Source organism: Hippopotamus amphibius, chromosome 7, assembly GCF_030028045.1.
Source record: "Hippopotamus amphibius kiboko isolate mHipAmp2 chromosome 7, mHipAmp2.hap2, whole genome shotgun sequence".
NCBI lineage: Eukaryota > Metazoa > Chordata > Mammalia > Artiodactyla > Hippopotamidae > Hippopotamus > Hippopotamus amphibius.
The window spans coordinates 42,618,836-42,636,329 of record NC_080192.1 but is presented as its reverse complement, the minus strand read 5'-3'; the positions used below and the strand labels follow the sequence as shown (position 1 = coordinate 42,636,329).

Genomic DNA, 17,494 nt, shown 5'->3' with positions numbered 1-17,494 from the left:
GAGGAGGGGGGTGCTGAGCGGGGGAGAGGGCGCGGGGAGGCTGGGGGCCAGCGTCCCCGAGTTTACCCTGCACCGCACGGGCCTCTCACCTCCTGGTTAGGGGACCCTGTCCCCCCTTGCCCCCAGCCCAGAGGCCCTCCGCGGAAAAGAAGAGGAAGTTGCTGAAGGAGGTGGGAGAAGCTGGAGCAGCAGGGAAGGGGGCGACTCTGGCCTTACCCTGGCGGCTCTGGACGAGTAGGGGTCCTCAAAGAGGGCCCACATGCGGGGCTGCAGCCTCCTCCAGCGGCCGGCCTTGCCGTCGGGGCCGCCCAGGCCCGCGGCGTCCTCGATGCCCAGCCTCTTGGCCGCCAGGTCCTCGTCGTCGCCGGGGTCGCCGCCGATGAGGTCGGGGGTCTCGAAGATGTCGAGGGCCTCTTCGGCGTCGCGGTGCTGCCGGTAAGTCATCCAGCAGCAGGGCTCCACGTCGGTCTCGTCGATGCCCCAGAAGGCCAGCTCCTCCTCGAAGAGCGGCCCGCACACGTCGGCGGGGCAGTGCAGCTTGCCGGTGCGGTAGTAATTGAGCACGTACGCGAAGACGCCCGGGTGCCGGTCGAAGAAGAACTCGCGGCCGCCCCCGGGGTGGTCGCCGCCGCCGCCGCCGCCGCGGGCGCTGCAGTTGCCCGCGCCGCCCTCGAAGCGGACGCCCGGCCCGGGGGACAGCGGGGGCGGTCGCGGCGGCGGCGGCGACAGCGGAGGGGGCGACGGCTGCAGCTTGTCGCCCGCCGCCGTCAGGCGGTCGCCCTGGGGCTCGGAGGCGGCGAGAAGGGCCAGGCGCGTCCCGGGCAGGGTCTTGAGCGTGCTGCGGTAGGTTTCGTGCCGGGTGCCCCCGACATTGAGGATCACCCTCTCGTTGTTCTCGATCTTGCCCATCTCTGTGCCTCAGACATGACTGGGGGGAGGCGAACACAGCGCCAAGTTAAAGATCTCGGCCGGCGGAGCCGCGCTGTGACCCCCACCCCCACGCCCAGCCCAAGAGTCCCAGGATGCGCGGCTGACAGAGAGGCGAGGGGCAAAGGGCCCTCCCAGGAGGAGTTCGGCGCCCAGCCCTGTCCCCGCCTCCAGCATCACACCTTTGCCAGGTTTCTAGAGAGCTGAGGAGACAGCAGTGCGAATCTTCCTTGACCTTCCATGACACCTTTCACCCGCCTCACACCTTTCTCCCTCTGCTGTCTCCTTCATCTTTTCACCCTTCACCCTCTCTCCCCTCTGTCCTCTCAAGTCTAACCTGTTCCCAGCCCCTAACTCTCGCCCTTTCTCTCTCCCCAAATCCCTTATCTTTCCCTCCTAGGGCCTCCCCTCCCCCTCCTCCTCCCCCGCCCCGTCCTCTCCCCCTGCCCCATCCCTTTCCTCCGTCACATTCCGAGACCCTCTACCCCCCTACCCTCTCCGGGAGGCAATTCCCTTAGGCGGGGAGTTCTCTCTGCCCAGGCAACTTGGCAGTGCTGCGTGAGAGACCACCAGACTGGCCGGCGAGCCCCCATTAAACGCGTACCCTCGGTGAACTCTGGACAGCCCGCCGCTCCCTGGCTCCCGGGAGTACCCTTTGCGCGACCTGCTCTCGGTTCACCTCTACTCTCCCTCCCGGGCCAGGCAAATAGACTGAACGCAGAAGTCAGAGCAAAAAAAAAAAAAAAAAAAAAACTCCCTTTTGGTGCCTTTCACCGAGGAGAGCTCTGCCTAATTTCCTGATCCAATTTCCTTTTCATATTATTGTTGTTGTTAAAATTATTATTACTTGAGAAAGGAAACGACTATCTAGGATCCATTTTGGGAAGTAGAAGTGATCAGTGCATCCCACCCCATCCCCCTTTCCCAAGAAAAACAAATGTCTTGCAGGCGGAGGGTGGGGGGTTGCTTTCTAGGAGGGGCGAGGCCCGGGGGGGCAGCTGCTGGAGGCACACCCCCTGCGTCCCCGAGCTGTGAGTCCTGGCTGACAGTGTCCCCGTTGCCCATCTCCCAGCCACCTCTCCCCCGGGCTTCACCTCTCCAATCCTGGTGCGGAACGGAGCGGGGATGCCTGCCTTGCAGGGTCAGCACGCCCTTCCCGGCTAATCAGCCCCCTGCCCTCCCGCCCCTAGATACCTTAACGAGACCGAGAGAAAAGTGGTTCTGCTCTGGTGTCCGAGCGGACGAGGGGATCCGGGCAGCCGGACAGAGTCCCGACACCCAGCCGAGCCGCCCTTCTCCAGCGAGAAACTACTTGTTGGCGTTTTTCGGGTTCAGGCGGTTGGGCCGCTTCCCAGGGCGCTGGGCTCGCGGAGACAGCCCCCGCCGGCCGCGCGCCGCGCAGCCAGCCCTCATTCTGCGAGCTGTGGGCTCGCCCCGCGCCGACCTCGGCGCCCAGAGTCACCATCGCGCGGGGCTGGGAGGACCATGGAGCTCGGGGCGGGTCCAGCCGGCGCTCCGCGACCCCGCTGCGAGCGGGCAGAGCGGCCGGCCGCGGCTGCGGCGCGGAGCTGACCCGAGGGCGGGAGAGCTCAGCCACTCCAAGGGGAGACCCCCCGGCTCCGACTTGCACCTGCAGGTCTTGTTTCTCCCCCCCTAAAAGCAGCCGCTGCTGGAGCTGTCCCTTGCGCGCCGCTCGCCGTCAACCACCGCCGCCAGAGCCCCGAGCTCGGAGAACGGTGGGTGGGTGGGTGGGTCTGGGGAAGCTCTGTTGTACCAACCAGGTTCATCTGTTTTTCCTCAGGGAGGCTCTATCCCCACCCTCTCCGGAGCGTCTGTCTGCTTTATTTACACCCCACCCTCCACACCCTTTCTCTTCCCTGCTGCCCCACCCCTCCCAACAAGTGAGAGAGAAAACCTAAGACCAATTGCGTTTTTTTCTTAATGGCAGCTGAAGGGAGAGAGCTCTACTTACAGGTGACAAGTGAGTCCGGTTTCTCACGTCTTATCCATGGCTCTGGCTTGCTCTTTTCAGTCAAATGTAGGTCTCCAGTCACCACATCATGGTTATATAAAGCAAAACAAGTTTTAAAAGTTTATTCCAGGAACATAATGCTCTAGCAAGTAAAAATTCAGGTTTGTCAGAAGCTAAAAAGACAAGCTACAGCTATCCAAGTAGCAAAGCAATGATCTCGTTAGCCAATTTCTCCCTTTCTCAAATTTTTATTGGGCCTTGTATTAGTTTGCTAGGGCTGTCATAACAAAGTACCACAAACTGGATTGTTTAAACAGCAGAAATTTTTTATTTCACAGTTCTGGAAGCTAGAAGTTCCAAATTAAGGTATTGTCAGGGTTGGTTCCTTCTGAGGGCTGTGAGGAACGGACCTATTCCAGGCCCTTCTCCTTGGCTTATAGATGGCCATCTTCTCCCTGTGTCTCTTTACATAATTTTCCCTTTGTGCATGCCTGCCTCTGTGAACAAATTTCTCCTTTATATAAGAACACTAGTCATATTGGATTAGGTCTCACCTTAATGATTTCATTTTAACTTGACACCTCTGTAAACACCCTATCTCCGAATAAGATGATGTTCTGAGATACTGGAGGTTAGAACTCCCATATCTCTTTTTTTGGGGGGGAGGGGGGAGGCTGGTTTGAGAGGAAGACTGAGACACAATGCAACCCATATCAGACCTTACCACCAAATGGAATATGTGTTTCTGTGTCTGTGTATATATTTCTAGAAAGAAAAGAAAGGCAGGAAGGAAGAGAGAGACCATAGTCCAAGGAGATAGTTTGATAGGATTGAAGTTGAAGTCCACAGAGTATGTGAAACACCAGGTTGTATGTAGGAGAAAGTCTCTTTGAAAAACAGATACTGATAATGACATTATGGAAAGAGCAAGCATTACAGTTACTAATGAAAAAGTTTTAGCAGTATAGAGGGCTGCAAGGTAGGCAATTAAATATAAACAATTCACTAAAGAAAACTCCTACCTGTTATGACAGTAAATAACTAAGCAAAGTGAAGAACCAGAAGGTCTTTGGAAGGGCACTAATGTCTAGGAAACTAATGCAAGAAAATATAAGTATACATTTATAAAAAATTTACTAACAATATCACAGTAAATGTGTAATAATAACCTAGCTAACCTTGTGAAAATATAAATTTGTTTTACTAACATGCAAAAAAAGGGTAAAGCTCAAATAGTGAGGGAATGATTCTGGTTTTGCACAGTCACTGAGGCATTTCTAAAAATAACAGTGACAGTAAATTCAATTGCCAGAAAATTTACAAAGAAAAATTATGTTCAAATTCTAATTCTCATTGTCTAAATAGTTCCTTATATAGCTTAATGTAAATTCAGGAGGGAGAAAAAGGCATATGGTTTGCTTTAAAATAAATTAGCAATAGTAAGTGTAGTAGCAACAGCATTTATAATAATAGATAGCATTTATTGAGAGCTTACTATGTGCAAAATGCTTTACATAAATTACTCCTGTTAATTTAAAGGGAGGAAATATTTACACTAAATTACAAGACTTCCAGAAAGATAACTCATACAGATGGCAGGAATCAATAATGAAAGCCTTCAGCTTGGTAAATGTTAAGTTTGTATTGTAAAGGCTCTATATAGAAACCAACAGAAAGGGGAAAAATGATGCAAAGGACTCATGGGGGGAAAGGAGAAAACAAAGATCTAATGAATCAAGTTGAGTCTGAGGTTATATAAGCTCTCTGGAAGTAATCACATTGGCAAAAGATCATCTTTTAGAAAGATTCAGAATTTTCTTGTGATTCATAAAGGAATAGATGTGAAATTAGAGGAGATTTTGGATAAATTTGAAAATAAGAATGTGACAAGGTGTAAGGATGAGATGTCCTTATCAATGGGGAATTGATAAATGAAACGATGAATGAAATACAGTCTCGTTCATTTTTTTTTTCCTGGTCAGTATAAGAGGGGAAGATCCTAAGATAAATAACCAGGCTTCATTATATAAGACAGGAAAGAACACAAAACCCCTCCAGCTAACTAACTCCACTGATGCTGCTGTAAAAGACACATAAAAGTTTGGGGGGTTGGGGGGAGAAGCAAGTCTTTGAAAGATGGCGGTGGACAACTGAGGAGGAAAAAATAGTTGTGGTTTCCTTTGTTGGTCTGTGTGGAGCAAGGATTTAAAAGACTGTATGGACATTACCTCTTGCAGAGAAGCAATTGAAATACTGCTTCCTTCACATCCTTGAGTCGGCATCACAGAAGGCTACAGAAATTAAGCGCTACATCACCACCAGAAATGTGGATTGATCTCATAAAGCCACCTGTGACTTTCAGAATGACATACTTGTTAAATTTTAATATTTGAACAAATTAACTCTTTTAAAGTCCAGTAGAAGGATTATTTAAATATTATTCACCTTTAGAAAGCAACATATTCATAAGAAAAATTTCTCTGCAATAGACTTTTAAAATGGTCACAATCTCCCATCCCTTCCTTTAGGTATGCCCCTTTATAATGTGATTTTGCATCTTCTGCCATTAAGGCTGTTTCTCCAGCCCTTGAATCTATACTGGCTTTGTAACTTGCTTTGGCCAATAGAAAAATTGCAAGTGATTTTGTACCAGTTCAAAGCCTTGGCTTCAAAGGTCTTGCATGCTTCTGTTCTCTTTCTTGGAACCCTACCCTAGTGCTACAGAACAAGCCTTAGCTGGCCTGCTTGATGATGAGAGACATATATACCAGCCCCTCCCCCCCCCCCCCTCCCCCCCCCCCACACACACACATACATGCCTCTTTGGTACAAAGAAACATAGTACTAGAAAACGAGTAAGAGGACATACTAGAACAAGGATTTAAGAGAAATAACCGCCTAAAAGATATAAAGTACCCCCCACCAACAGCTAAAACTTCTCATCTCTGCCCCTGGAGGATAGGCTGCTAATCTCCAGAAGCAGAACTGCCTTGCTCTTATGTATCTGTCTAGAAGAGCTGTCCAGCTGAACCTAGCTCAGACACACTGACCCATAGAATCAAGAATCAAAGAAAAGACTATGTATAGGCTGTTAAGTTTTGGGGGTTTTTGTCTGTTTGTTTTTCATTTTTGTTGTTTTTATTGGCTGTGTTGAGTCTTTGTTGCTGTGCGCAGGCTTTCTCTAGTTGCAGCGAACAGGGGCTTCTCTTAGTTGTGGTACACAGGCTTCTCTTGTTGCATAGCACAGGCTCTGGGCATGCAGGCTTAAATAGTTATGGCATACAGGCTCAATAGTTGTGACTCGCAGGCTCTAGAGCACAGGCTCAGTAGTTGTGGTGCACGGGCTTAGTTGCTCCACTGCATGTGGATCTTCCTGGAGCAGGGATCAAACCCGTGTCCCCTGTATTGGCAGGTGGATTCTTGGCGACTGCACCACCAGGGAAGTCCCAAGGCTATTAAGTTTTGGAATGGTTTGTTATACAAGCTGATTCATCCTCTAAGGTCCCTTCATCTGAAAAGTGAAAAAACATGAGCCTACATACCTGTCCTCTTAATAATAACTAACATTTATATCATGTATTGTGAATTCTGAAAAACCCAACAATGTATGATATATATTTTCTTAAACTATAACTTTTTGAGAGGTAGTATTTTACAGTGGATAATTCCACAGGCTTTGGAGACAGATAAAATGGGGTTTATCTTCTGAGTGTTGCTCACTAGATGTCTGACCTGGAGAAAATTAACCATCTCCTTGAGCCTCAATTTCCTTTTCTACAGAATGAGAAAGAGGACACTACAGTTACTATGGTGATTAAATGGCATAAGGCCAATAAAACATGTAAAAAGTTTCTGGCATATTTTAAGAATCTATGAATAATAACTTTCATTGTCAAATGAGGAAGAAGTCTCACCCCAAAATCAAGTACTTAATAATTGGCAGAAGCAGGACCATAAGCCATATTTTCTGATGGCAGTCCTCACTCTTATCTGTTATTGCACACTGCCTTGTAGAGAGGTCAAAACTAGCTCAAATATAGGTTAGTCCATAAAGATGTAATGAAACTGAAATTCTAGAATCCTTGCAATGTGTCTGCATCCTTCTCAAATTATTATAATTTAAAAATATATGTATTAGTGTATAGGAATGCAAGAGATTTCTGTGCATTAATTTTGTATCCTGCTACTTTACTAAACTCATCAATGAGTGCTAGCAGTTTTCTGGTAGAGTCTTTAGGGTTTTCTATATATAGTATCATGTCATCTGCAAAGAGTGACAATTTTACTTCTTCTTTTCCAATTTGGATTCCTTTAATTTCTTTTTCTTCTCTGATTGCTGTGGCTAACACTTCCAAAACTATGTTGAATAACAGTGGTGAGAGTGGACACCCTTGTCTTGTTCCTGTTCTTAGAGGGAATTCTTCCAGTTTTTCTCCATTAAGAACAATGTTGGCTTTTGGTTTGTCATATATGGCTTTTATGATGTTGAGGTAATTTCCTTCTATGCCCATTTTCTAGCAGAAAACTTTAAGACATTGATGAAAGAAATCAAAGATGACATAAACAGATGGAGGGATATACCATGTTCCTGGATTGGAAGAATCAACATCGTGAAAATGACTGTACTACCCAAAGCAATTTACAGATTTAATGCAATCCCGATCAGATTACCAATGGCATTTTTCACAGAACTAGAGCAAGAAATCTTACGATTTGTATGGAAACGCAAAAGGCCCCGAATAGCCAAAACAATCTTGAGAAGGAAAAATGGAGTTGGTGGAATCAGGCTTCCTGACTTCAAACTATACTACAAGGCCATAGTGATCAAGACAGTATGGTACTGGCACAAAAATAGAAAGGAAGATCAATGGAACAGAATAGAGAACTCAGAAGTAAGCCCAAACACATATGGGCACCTTATCTTTGACAAAGGAGGCACGAGTATACAATGGAAAAAAGACAGCCTCTTCAATAAGTGGTGCTGGGAAAATTGGACAGCAACATGGAAAAGAATGAAATTAGAACACTTCCTAACACCATACACAAAAATAAACTCCAAATGGATTAAAGACCTACATATAAGGCCAGACACTATCAAACTCCTAGAGGAAAACATAGGCAGAACACTCTTTGACATACATCAAAGCAACATCCTTTTTGACCCACCTCCTAGAATCATGGAAATAAAATCAAGAATAAACGAATGGGACCTCATGAAACTTAAAAGCTTTTGCACAGCAAAAGAAACCATAAATAAGACTAAAAGGCAACCCTCAGAATGGGAAAAAATAATTGCCTATGAAACAACGGACAAAGGATTAACCTCCAAAATATACAAGCAGCTCATGCAGCTTCATACCAAAAAAGCAAATAACCCAATCCACAAATGGGCAGAAGACCTAAATAGACACTTCTCCAAAGAAGACATACAGATGGCCAACAAACACATGAAAAGATGCTCAACATCACTCATCATCAGAGAAATGCAAGTCAAAGCCACAATGAGGTATCACCTCACACCAATCAGAATGGCCATCATCACAAAGTCTGGAAACAACAAATGTTGGAGAGGGTGTGGAGAAAAGGGAACTCTCCTGCACTGTTGGTGGGACTGTAAGTTGGTACAGCCACTATGGAAAACAATTTGGAGGTTCCTTAAAAAACTACAAATAGATCTACCATATGATCCAGTAATCCCACTCCTGGGCATATACCCAAAGAAAACCATAATCCCAAAAGAAACTTGTACCATAATGTTTATTGCAGCACTCTTTACAATAGCCAGGACATGGAAGCAACCTAAATGCCCATCCACAAATGAATGGATACAGAAGATGTGGCATATATATACAATGGAATATTACTCAGCTATAAAAAGGGATGAGATGGAGCTATATGTAATGAGGTGGATAGAACTACAATCTGTCATACAGAGTGAAGTAAGTCAGAAAGAGAAAGACAAATATTGTATGCTAACTCACATATACGGAATCTAAAAATGGTACTGATGAACTCAGTGACAAGAACAGGGAAGCAGATACAGGGAATGGACTGGAGAACTCGAGGTATGGGAGGGGGCGGGGGGTGAAGGGGAAACTGAGAAGAAGCGGGAGAGTAGTACAGACATATATATACTACCAACTGTAAAATAGTCAGTGGGAAGTTGTTGTATAACAAAGGGAGTCCAACTCGAGGATGGAAGATGGCTTAGAGGACTGGGGCAGGGAGGGTGGGGGGGAATCGAGGGGGGGGGCGTCAAGGAAGGGAGGGAATATGGGGATATGTGTATAAAAACAGTTGATTGAACCTGGTGTACCCCCAAAAAAAATAAAAAAAAAAAAATATGTATTAACCATCTTCTAATGACCTAATTTATGTGCTACACTTTTTTTTTTAACATAGTTACTTGTGACAATTATGATAAGATAGACCTACATACAAAGAATTCATGGATTATTAGTTTGACAGCTTGGTCATTGGATTTGTGAGAAATATATATTTGCATTGGTTATCAAGAACCAGAGGCTCTGCATAAGTACTCAGCATAACAACATAGACATTTAGGTACTTTGAGCTTACTACATGCTTAGGAAGTTAATGTGCAAGAGTGCTAAGAAAAGGTATTTAGATTGAAGGACAAGAAAAATTTCCCATGACTGTAGGATGATGTTGACTGATGAGCATTAAAAGCAAGAGTTGAAAATAGCCTTCTTGTTATGAAAACGTCTGGGTCATAGTCCTCTGCAACAGCCATTCATTTAAATAGATGATGATGCTAGATAGATAGATAGATAGATAGATAGATAGATAGATAGATAGATTGATAGATGAACTTTGGCAAATGGAACAGCACATTATTCACACTACACTACTTGATGTCATTTTAACTTACAAAGGGGTCAGTATGCAGTAGTTTTTCCTAGAGTGACCAACTGTTTTACTACTAAGGGTTACATTATTGGCAGATACCAATAAAGTGCACTTTACTTCCTATTATCCTTGTTCCTCAGTAGGTCATGGATGCTAGATAAAATATTTCATTAAAATTTTATAATCTGTATTTTTAGTACTTTCTTGCCTTCTCCTGCTAACTATTTCATATGTGTATGACTTACTCTACTACATTATATACATTTATAGGTTCCCTCTCTTTACATTTTCTCCCTCTCTCCAGGCCAGAGAGTTCGATGCTTTGAAGTGCTTCAGACTCCCCTGAGAAGGCTTTAAAGATGCAAGTCTCCACCCTGAGATTTTGATTCAGTTGGTTTGGTCTGCACCAGTTTCTGCAGTTGGAAATCTGTGTTTTTAAAAAGCATCTTACACATTAGGAAATGTCCATAGGAAGCTGTAAGGAAGTGAATGTTTATAAATATGTAACAAGAAATTAGCTGAACATTGCATCTGCAGAATATATTAGAGAGGAGTAGAGCAGGAAGAGGATTTATTAAGGACAAACTATAAACATCATACTTATACATATTATTTTATTACTATTACAGTAAGTCTAAGAAGCAAGTGTTGAAATAATTTCTTCACATTAGGCCAGGGATTGTCAGAATGATTAAGGAAAAAGAATTATTAGCAACTGCAGTAGTTGATTTTACCTTAATCAGCATTTTACTGATGAGACTGAGACTCTGAAATTTTAAAATGACTTGCCCAGTATCACACAACTAGTAAGACACAGATGGTAACTTTCAAACACACAGGCATTTAATCTCAGTGCCTGTATCCTAGTCAGAGAGTAAAGAGTAGAGCCATGATTTGACTATATGTAGAGCCACAGGAATAGGAAATAGGAGACAATAGGCATAACAAAAAATAAATACCAAACTTGAAATATACCAATTGTTTAGTGAATTGAAAACCTATTATGACAATATCTCAGAGCTATATCTCCTCCTTCTGTTTAATAAACAGCATATGAAAAAAATCAGAAATCAAAATAGGGAAGTAAACCAGATTTTTAAAAGGGACTTTGTTTGGATTTATATAATACAAGAGGAGAAGAATGGAAACCGTGAGTGACAAATACTGTTTTGCAAAAGGTTGGAAATTATCTGGTGGGTTTCCCCAGGAAGTAGAAGTAAGAGCTCAAAGAATGAGAAAAGCTGAAAGAGACTTGCAGTAAGACTAAGGCAGATATAAGCACACCATTTTAGCTTCATTATTTAGAAATACGTCTAGACAGGTAGGAAAGCAGGCTTCTGAAAAGCTACTGTATGCAGGTTTCAAACAGAATTGAGGGAAGTAAAAATGATGTCAGGACAAAGGAGCAGTTCTAAAAAGAAATCAGACAGAGACAAACATTATTGAAATTCTTCTTTAACCAGACCATGGAAACCTGCTTTTCAACTTATTTTTATTTTTCTTAAATGGAACTATGGAATAACATAGAATACCATGCAATTTTGGGAATAGGAGTGAAAAACAGTTTAAATCTCCAATATGAATTAGCATGACAAAACCTCTCAGAGAAAATGTTAAGCCCCATACTGAAACACACAGTTAATTGTTTCCGAGAGATTAAAAAAAACACTTTGGGAATTTCTGTTGGAAAAAAAAAATCATCAATTTTAACTCCATAGTAAGATATATAATCTTTAAAAGTCCAGTGTTCTCTGAATGTCCTGAATCTTTTTTATTGCCATAATTACATTTGGACATTTAGTTAAATAGATTTAAGAGCATCTTTAGTTGATTTCATTTCATTACTGTGATGGGTGACACAATTTATTAATGAAATATTAAACCAAGAGAATACACATAATGCTCACTCCTCCCTAACCCTAAAGACAATACTTTCTGCTTCTACTAGTAGTCATTTCAATTATTTTGTCTCCTTTTAGTCAATAACAGAAAAAAAATTTGTCCCAGAAGCATTGCAAACAATAACTAGAACTAAACTCATCATACGTTACGTTCAATCTCCAATTCAGCTTTTCCAACCTCCTCCTGAAATCTATGAGTGGTATTGATATGCTCAAGCTAAAAACTTGGGAAACAAACATTCATGACTCAATCTCTCTCTTTCTCACATCCAAGATCAACTCATCACCATGTTCAAAAAATGTTCTCCTAAGTAGCTTTCAAATCTGCTCACTTCCTTCCATTCTTAACTGTCCAGGCATTCAACATGTGTTATCTGCATAATATTCACATCTCCCTAACAGAGCTCTCTGCCCTCAATATTGATATGAAAAAAGAAAAAAAAACCTGTTCTGCATATTGTAGTCAAAATTGTCTTTCAAAGAATAAAGACACTCATGATGCCCTGCCCTATTTTATTACTTACCAATGGCTATTTCTTGCACTTAGGATAAACCCAAATTCCTTAAGACTTCCCTGTCCATCTAAACTGGGTCATTTGTTTCTGATGCTTTCTCCTTCTCTGAGCTACCTCAGGATATTCTCAGATACAGTTCTTTTTTCTTAGAAACTTCCCATCTCTCCTCTCATGTCTAACTGCTACTCAACCTTCAGATCTCAGTTTAAACATTATCTCCTTGCAGGTTTCCTCGATGCTCTAAAATATGTTGTGTTCTGTGGATTCAGTACTATGCATATGCACATAGCATGCTTTATTTTCTCTATCAGGACGCTTAGAAGTCAGAATTGCAATTACTTGTTTAATTGTTTATCTCCCATGCTAGACTATAAGGGCTGAAATCAAGTCTGTATTGGCTACAATTATATCCCCAATGCCCAGGTTAATGCCTGCTTTACAATGATCAGTGATGCAGATGATGCAGATGCAGATGAAGATGATGATGACATAACTGCAATAGTGACTATATTGCATTTTATGGTTATAGTTATATTACTGCATAACTACCATTTTCTGGATTCTGGGCCAAATGATTTACATTCATTCCTCCATTTAATTCTCACAACAGTGCTATAGTATATGTGCTATGACTATTCCCATTTTAGAGATAAGGGCATGTAAGTATAGAAAGGTTACTAAAATTGCCTAAAATCAAACCTCTAGTAATTGGAGGAAATAAGACTTGAATCCAGGTGTTTTGCCTGCAAAGGTTGTCTTTTTCAATAATAATTGTGTTGAATTTTATTGAATGTTACAGGCCATGCGGAGGAAATTGCTCTTTATGAGTTTGAGTTTCTACAATTGAGAATTTTAAATACTGGATTCTTTTTGCACTGGATTTCTGGTGTTTCAATCATATTCACTCACAATGTAATCCTAGTGCTCTCAGCTCTGCTTCCTTTTCTTAAGAATTCTAAATGTAGTATTTCCTTGGAAAATCACAAAACCCACAATATATAAGTTTAGAAAATAAAAGGTTTTTAACGGGTATTCAGAAGTTTATAGATCAATATCCTCCTAATTTTAAAATTAACATAGAGATACTATTTTTCAGTTAATGTCCTGGTCTAATATTATTCATCTATATTCAAAAAATAAGAAGAGAAAAATCTTCCTAAATATAAGGATGCTTCTCAACCTGCTTCTTATCTGAAGTAGGTTAGAGTCCAAAAGCCTCTTTTTATTTTGAACTTTCCCTGCCCCTTTTAGTCAAATCTAACATAATTCTTTTCAAATCTTTGTGCGTCAAATTAGGATCTATTCATTAAACAAAAGATACCTTCATATATTTTTTCTCAAAGCCCGTCTAAACCTTGGGTTCCCTGTGAGGCTGCTATGAAACAAAACCCTATGTAATAGTCTTAGGAGTTTTATTGTTTTAACAGGGAAGGTCTATGTAGCATGCCCTTAAATTCCTTAGATGGCTTTTGTCTAACTGAAAGTATCTATGAGACATACCAACCTGTATCTTTTGGGGATTTTAAGGAAGGATCTTACAGCCCTATCTGAATTTGATTTCTTACTTTGGTATTCTTTTGCTGGGAAAGATTGAGAAAAGAAACAGTTTGCTTTCAAATCCAGGAAGTTCTGGTTCTTGTAATTTCTCTAAATTCTGCTCAAAACTTTGAGGCTTCTTCTTTGGTGTATCTTTTCTTCTCCTATTTTATCACAGGCAGCTAAAAGAAGCCAGTTGTCACTTTGTACATTCTGCCTGAAAATCTCCCCTGCTAGATCTATGAGTTTATTAGATTTCCTTTCTATTTTTCATGTGACCATAGGCAACAGTACTGTCAAACTTCCTGCCACTACATAACAAGAATCCCCTTGTTTCCAATCTCCAATAACATTTTCCTCGCTTTCCTTCAAGCCCTCACCAGTGGTTTCCTCAAGGTCATTTCCAGCTTCCACTAACAGTCTCCTTGAGACCCTTTCAGCTTTGGTCTACCACTGGGTCCCAAAGCCAATGGAAAATGCTTTGGGTTTTTACTACAGCAGTGCTACACTTCCAGAATCAAATTCTATTCTGATTAGAGCTGCATCACAAACTACTCCAAAATTTTGTGGCTGGAAACCAGAGCCATCTTATTATTTCCAATGGTTTTGTGGGTCAGGTACCACAGCAAAGGATGGCTCGGCCTTACTCCATGATATCTGAGGCCTCAGATGGGAAGACTGAAATAACTGTGGTCTGGATCTGCTGAAGCTGACTGAGAGTTTGCTATCTACCTAGTCTCAGGGTCTTTTTATGGGATGTATCCATGTAACTTTTCCAATGTGCCAGCCCAGGGGAGTCATACACTTTACATTGAAGCTCAGGACTTCAAAAGCAATAGATCCAATAGCCCGTGGCAGAAACTATAAGGATTCCTATGATGTTGCAAACCTAAGCTTAAGCTCCAGTCCTAGTAGCTTTATTTCTATTCCATAATGTACTAAACCAGTTCTTATCTTGGGAGTATTTCGTTTACTGTTCCCTTTGCCTGAATTGCTATTCTCATGGATCCTTTCCTGAATTGTCCTTTATGTCATTCAAGTCTCTGCTCCTGCTCATTGTCACATAGAAACTGTCTTGACATAGTTACCTCCTGCATCAGTCACCCAGAATCCAGGGAAGCATGTCATTTTTCTTAATGAGATGGAGGGTGTGCAGTGGAGAGGTCAAAAAGAAAAAGAGAACTCTCTTTTGCAGGTGGTGAGATACTGCAATTACTTATGAGTTTATTTTTTTCTTGCCTTCTTTTCCCCCTCCTTGAATTGTTGTGGTTTTGTGAAAAGCAAAGTGATTCACAGTCTGATCATATACTTCTTTTTTTCTTGTCCCTCACCTAATAGTTTTGGGGAAGGTGTAATTATAAATAGAAGAAATAAGTTATAATCCAGGCTTTAAAAAGTGGGGATGATAGAGAATATTCAGCCCTAAAACTCCTTAAGCTTCTTCCCATCAACTGTGTCAATTACCATCTTCCTGTTTTGTTTTACTCCCATACCCTGAGCAACAGCAACAATAGATAAAGGATAGTGAAAATGTCCAGTATAAAACAAATGCTTATGTATTTTTATTCATTCAAATACTATTTCTCAAACTCTATTTCTTATCTGAACAAATGAAATTGCAAGTTTGGAAATTATATTAGACATAGAGAGAAAAATTCTGACTTCAATGGTTATAAGAAAGTACAATGTGTTGTCTTGTCATAGCAGATGCAAAAGAAATTATTAGAAAGCAATGCCTGGATCAGCTTGGATGAACTCTCCCTCTAGGCAATAGAGGAAACTAGAAATTTAATTGTAGTCATGTCCCCGTCTTAGAAATGTGCACTTTAAATCGCAAGGGAACATCATTAAACATCAAGTTTCATCACTTCCACCAGGATTTAGAAGCAAGTTAATTTCACATGCATTTTTTTCTTAGTAAGGAAAATGTTTCCACAGAATCTAACTCATGGGAATCATACTAGAATCTATTACACAGTGAAAAAAAGCAATACAGAAATATCTTTATGGCATTGCTAGACTAGAAAGCATAGGCTAAGCTAGTAACTTACATAACCCGTTAAGAAAGTGTACCCGGAAGCCCCATTCTCAGGCTAGCAAAATAAAAGTCTTGAATCGCTTACTGTGAAGATAAAACTACTTCATTGGAGCAAAAATACTTGCAACGAAAATGGAATGATGGAACTCTGGCCATAAAGGAGAGCCAAAAATATAATTTGTCAAATGATACCATAACATGTCCACTACACATATGCTACCCTGGAAGAGATAAGAGACTCCAGAGGGCTGAACATTTTACTTCCAGAAAAAAGGTGTTAGTTCTCACTTAACATATATTAACATTAAGATTTTGTTTCTAATATCTAGGATATCTGATAAATGTTCTAATTGTTCACATTTTCAAGACATGTAGCAATTATTCCTTTAGATTTCATATATTTACTTTTCAATATCTTAAGAAAAGCTGTCTGAAATGTATTTCACATTTTCTGCCTTAGTAAATTGTGTGAAGAAGCATAATTTATCCTCTCTATTGATATAGAAGGAAAATACTTTATTGTTTTATTACCTTATATTTATTTTATTATTGGAGAACTTAACTTACTTATTAAATATGTATATTTATTTAAATGTATAAGGACTTACATTATATATGCAAATATACACACATGTATGTGTATGTGTGTGTATATTGCTGAATCAATTGAAAATAAGCTGTAGATGACTTGACATTTCATCTCTGAATATTTCAATATATATTTCCTATAAATGAAGACATTCTCTTATATATCCATAATACCTAAGAAAATTAACAACTCAATAATGTCTAATAAACATTGCATATTGAATTTTTCATGTTCTGGGATCTAATCAATGTTTACACAGTTGCACGTGTTCATTAGGTCTCTTTAACCACCTTTCAAATGGAAAGTGTTGCCCTTCCTTTATTTCTCATGATGTTTTCAAAGAGGCCAGGCCATTTGTCTTGCAGGATGTCTCATATTCTGAATTTGTCTGATTGTTCTCTTATTATTAGACTCAACTACAATTTTTGGAAATAATAAATGATATAGCATACTTTTTTTATTGTTTCACATCTGAAGGCATGCAATAACCAATTATACTACTATTGATGATGCTAAGGTTGTCATTTGGTAATCAAATGACCATCAAATCTTTTCAGGTAAAGGTACATTTGACTATGGTAATTAGTAAGTAATCTGTGGGATGATTCTTTGAGGTCACATGAAAATTCCTTTTCCCAACATTTTATTTGTTTTAGCATTCATGGATAATCTTTGTCTGAATTAATTTTTACTACAGTAGTTGTTACAACATAAGAAATTCTAGAAATGAAATATATTTCCTGGAATTAAGAAATTGTTATCTGAGTGTAACCAGATATTAGACACAGCTGATGAAATGATTAGTGAAGTGGAAGTTCAGCCAATCAGTAGAAAATATCGAGACTGAAACACATACAGGGAAGAGGAATAAAAAATGAAGAATATAGGAGATATATGGGACACTGTAAAAGGTCTGATAAGAATGTTAAAATCCCTGAAGGAAAAGAGAAATAATTGAGCAAGTAACTATGCTTTTTCAAGCTTATGCAATAGTTGCCTAAAATTTAACGACTTTATTGACTTGAAAGAGTATTGGACTAGAATTTTAAAGTTTCTAGCCTTGGCCTTACTAGTGCCTACTTATGGAAAAAAATGTCTTTATTCATTAGACATATCATTTAGCTTTGATGGTCTTCAGTAGCCTCA

The 17,494-nt window shown here is 40.8% G+C and overlaps 1 protein-coding gene across 11 annotated transcripts in view; it reads right to left on the bottom strand.

Annotated features, from left to right (window-relative positions):
* KCNC2 (potassium voltage-gated channel subfamily C member 2) overlaps window positions 1-909 on the bottom strand; it is a 212,068-nt gene extending 211,159 nt beyond the window's left edge. For all 11 annotated transcript variants that reach the window (XM_057741990.1, XM_057742000.1, XM_057741994.1 and 8 more), the window contains exon 1: window positions 217-909. In XM_057741990.1, the coding sequence (XP_057597973.1) occupies window positions 217-909 (693 nt within the window). The remainder of the gene's footprint in view (window positions 1-216) is intronic.
* Window positions 910-17,494: the final 16,585 nt, after the last annotated feature.